The sequence below is a fragment of the Lipotes vexillifer genome, unplaced genomic scaffold (genome assembly GCF_000442215.2).
Source record: "Lipotes vexillifer unplaced genomic scaffold, Lipotes_vexillifer_v1.1 scaffold704, whole genome shotgun sequence".
NCBI lineage: Eukaryota > Metazoa > Chordata > Mammalia > Artiodactyla > Lipotidae > Lipotes > Lipotes vexillifer.
This window is the reverse complement of record NW_006771640.1, coordinates 63,017-67,204: the sequence shown is the minus strand read 5'-3', so window position 1 is coordinate 67,204 and position 4,188 is coordinate 63,017. Positions and strand designations below refer to the sequence as shown.

Below are 4,188 nucleotides of genomic sequence, written 5' to 3'. Positions count from 1 at the left end.
TTTGGGGGGAGACTAAGGGGAAACAGGTGTTCAGCCTAGAAAAACATTTCTCATTGGATTTCCTGTGAAGTCAGTGTGTCTTGGGTTTAACTTTGAAACAAATTAAAAAATTTTTAAATTAAAAAAAAAGTTTACTTAACTATGGTATTTGTTCTGGTAAAACCTTGTGGATTAATAAGAATTTTTGCAAATATCCATTATACTCTTCTCATGGTACATAAAAGTGTTAATATTTTTAAATCTATAGGATATTCTATTTCAAAATTTAGTTCTATTATCTTAGTGCTATCAGAAAATGTGCTTTGAATTGCTAAAATGAGTTGTGTTGGACACCTGTCTCAGCAGAGGCACTTAAAAATCATTTTCATCCTTCCTCTTGTAGTAATGATTTTTTTTTTTAACCGGTATGTTTTTAACCTGTATGTTTAATCCTGCTGATCCAGTGGCAACTTAAGTGTTTGTGCAGTATTTCACTTGAGAAATAAGGTATTTCACTCAAGATTGAATTCTTGCTGTTGGAGGAGAGGATTTCTCTCCAATATTGGATTAGCAAAAAAAGCAAAATGTTAATACAGCATGCCTCAAAAATCACAGGTAGGGGCTTCCCCGGTGGCACAGTGGTTGAGAGTCCGCCTGCCGATGCAGGGGACACGGGTTCGTGCCCCGGTCCAGGAAGATCCCACATGCCGCAGAGCGGCTGGGCCCGTGAGCCATGGCGGCTGGGCCCGTGAGCCATGGCGGCTGAGCCTGCGCTTCCAGAGCCTGTGCTCCGCAACGGGAGGGGCCACAACAGTGAGAGGCCCGCATACCGCAAAAAAAAAAAAAAAAAAAAAAAAGGCAAAGGTGGCCTGAATGAAAAATTTACTCTAAATACCTCGACTAATCGTTCAGTTTCCACATAATCATGACATGGAACAGCTCTTTGCCAAAAAACATTTATTCTTAAAATTTACTTAAGCATTTTGTAGAAACTTTAGTAACAGCCAGAATAATTCATGTCAGCTTAGCAAAGTCTTAACAGCAAGCAGAAAGAGCTTATGAAAAGGTCCTGTCTTTACACAGTCATAGTTAGGGCAGTATTTTACTTCATCTCTTCATTAATAGCTTTGCTTTCACACTGAAGTCTTCAGACTATTGTGTATATACATTCAACCCCTATTTTCCTGTAACCAGTTTCCCAAGGAAGATATGTGTGGTTCACAAAGGGATCTTTAAAAGGTGATAAACTATAGCAAATGTTACTTAACAAATGAGTCTCAGCATATGGAAGGAGAAAGTGTTTTTAAGTATTTCTATAAAAAGCATGTCCGTTGGGGGGGGTGGGAGGATGAACTGGGAGACTGGGATTGACATGTATACACTGATTTGTATAAAAGTGATAATTAATAAGAACCTGCTGTATTAAAAAAATAAATAAAATAAAATTTAAAAAAGCAGGTCCATATTTCACACTGTTTGCAAACCGATAAAACCTATTCCTCATAGGCAGATAAATGCTTTCCTTTCTCAAAAGGCCTGCTTCCCCTTCACTACCCACTCTACGAGGTCTAACGGGTTTTTCCTGAGAGCTTCTATACCTCTTGTCCTTTAAGGAAGGGGACAGGAAAAGCTTCTGAGCCGAGTACCCTCTTTGATCCCCTTCTCTGTGCTGACCCTCACATCCCCTGCCAGTCCTGATTCTCTCACTCTGACCAGCTCGGTCAACTCTAAGTAGAGGTGTCTAGGGAGCAAGCTAAAAGGTTAAGATCAATGAGTACATCCTTTTAAAGAAATCCATGTGGCTGTTTAAAGTTCATACAATTATTAATTGAGGATGATCAAATAATGCTATTTACCGTGTGGAAAACCAGCCCTCTGGCCTTATAGCGCAGTCATTTCGTTGTGAGACAAGGTGCTAATCCCTTTCAGCTCTCAGGGGAGTACAGTTTAATCAGATGCTGTACTTGTGTTGGATAACCTGTGATGGGACAAGCTCGGTGACTCTTCACGTAATTAAACGCACAGCGATAACAAAACACATAGCCAGAGGTGGCGAGAACGGGGTCATTCACCCGGTTTTTACGACACAGTGGGCACACAGTCTTCATTTGGGGCAACAGGGGAGAATCAGAATTGTAGTCTAGATGTACCGGTGGTGGTGGGGTAGGCAGGGCAGTCAATGACTTGATGGTTTCTTGGTTTCCGGATGAATACCACCACTCAAGGAACTGCAGGAAGAATACACCCACCGAGAGGCCAGTAGAGAGGCATGAGGCGGCACCTCCCACGGCTTGCTTCAGAGCTGACTTTATCTTCTCGCCAACGCTGTTTGGAGAACAGAACAAGGAGGCAAAAGGAGAAATTGTTTATTTAGGTACAATCACAGAACAACTAATACGCATGCAATTCTTACACTTTTCATTAGAACCGTTGATTGAGCTTGGGGATTGAATAGTTGCTGGACTGGCGTTTTCTCTTGTAAGTGTCTATTCGAAACAATTCCCTCTTTCTAACCTACCGTATTTTAGGAGTTCTAGGAGCTAAGCTTTGTTTTTAATGACTAGGGCTTGCTTTGTTTGCTTTGTGTTTTGAGAAAGAAATTAATGAGCCATTGATTATATAGACCTTTTATGGGGGTGGAAGATAGTATATCCAGAAAAAGAAATAACTCACTTAAAAAACAACTCAGCAGTACTGAGGAATACATTTGAACTTGTCAGAGAACACAGACACTAGGAGCAGGATAGCACCATGGTTAAGAGCAGTCTTTAGAATTGTACTGATCTGGCTTGAATCTAAGCTCTGCCGCCTATTAGCTGTGTGGCCTTGGCAAGGTACTCAACTGTTAGAACTTAGTTTCCTCAACTGTTAAATGGTGCTAATGCATTTATTTCATTGAGCTGTGATGAGGATTGAGATAATATACGTAAACACCTAGCAAAGGGCCTGGTACATAGCAAGTGTGTGCAAAAATGTAGCCAGTATGATGAGGAAGGTTACCAGGATGGCAATCCTTGTTTTATGGACACAAGAATTTTTCGATGATTTTATGAAATAATCCAAAGTGGACTGAGGGAGGTAAATTTCATAAAATTGGGATAAGATTTTAGGATTTATTAATCAAATATGTTGGGGAAATGTTAAGGCCTTACCTCCCAGCTGGTTGCTGCATCATGCTGGCTCCGCCTGGTTTGTGCTCCAGAGCTTGTATATCCTGAACTGTAAGTCGACCTAGCCGAACCCCAGCCAGACTCAGCAGTGGTGAGTGATGCTGAGCCTTTCCTAGGATGTATCGAAGCTGCTGTACAAGAAACCAGCCTTCCCAGGCCATGTTAACAAATGGGTAGGCTGCCAAAAAGGCCCTGTAAAATCGTTTCCAGCGGGAAGTAGGGGGATGGATGGAATATTCATCCTCTTCTCTCAGGCTAGAAATCAGCTTCTCCAGCTTCACTTTCAGATAGGGAAGAAGAACCAGGAAAATAACTGACTTCCAAAGCTGCTTCTTTGGGAGACCAGCACTGGCCAGTCTCTGAAGCTTGTGTGTGTCTCCCATTACGATCCTCTTTAAGCCATAGAAGTTTTCAGAAAACGAGGCGCTGGTTTTAGACAGATAATGTTGCTGGAGCAGAAGATCTAGCAGCGTGAAGATTTCATCAAACCACTTCCACAAGAAGCCGTAGCGGGCAGGATTTGATTCTGCAAGAACCTAAAGCAAAATAAGTAAATGAAATTCATTCCATTACACAGCTACTATGCCTTGTATTTATATTTCCTTTTTTTCCCTCTGAATTTCCACACTTTTCTTTCTGGGTCTACCTTAACCTCCCTGAAGTGCTGGGTATTCAGTACACATAACAAGAGACTCCATAACCATTAAATCACGTGATGTGCATTATACGCTAATTGGTTATTTCAAAACTTAGGCCAACAAATAAATTCAGATTATTGGCTTGGTTTTTACCCGGACGTTCCTAAAACTTTTCAGAGAATTAAATCCTTACCTTGACCACATGCTGAAGAGCAGGTCTCACTGCTGTCATTAAACTGTCCTGTGCTACCACCTCAAAGATGGATGGCTGGTCATCCACCGCAGAAGCAGCTGTGATGTGAGCCCCGTGCTCAGCCATAGTTCCGTGTGTGCACTGGGTTTTACTTTGCCCACAAACTCTCTAGTAAGCATGAACTTTCTGGGGGTGCCAGATGGGTGCT

At 41.7% G+C, this 4,188-nt stretch overlaps 1 protein-coding gene across 1 annotated transcript; it reads right to left on the bottom strand.

Moving 5' to 3' along the window:
- Window positions 1-1,904: 1,904 nt before the first annotated feature.
- PEX12 (peroxisomal biogenesis factor 12) lies at window positions 1,905-4,188 on the bottom strand. The gene is made up of 3 exons (XM_007447056.1): window positions 3,981-4,188; window positions 3,132-3,685; window positions 1,905-2,304 (listed from the first exon to the last, which is right to left on the bottom strand). Exons 1-3 carry the CDS (start codon window positions 4,104-4,106, stop codon window positions 1,905-1,907), a joined length of 1,080 nt encoding a protein of 359 aa, XP_007447118.1. The 5' UTR covers window positions 4,107-4,188.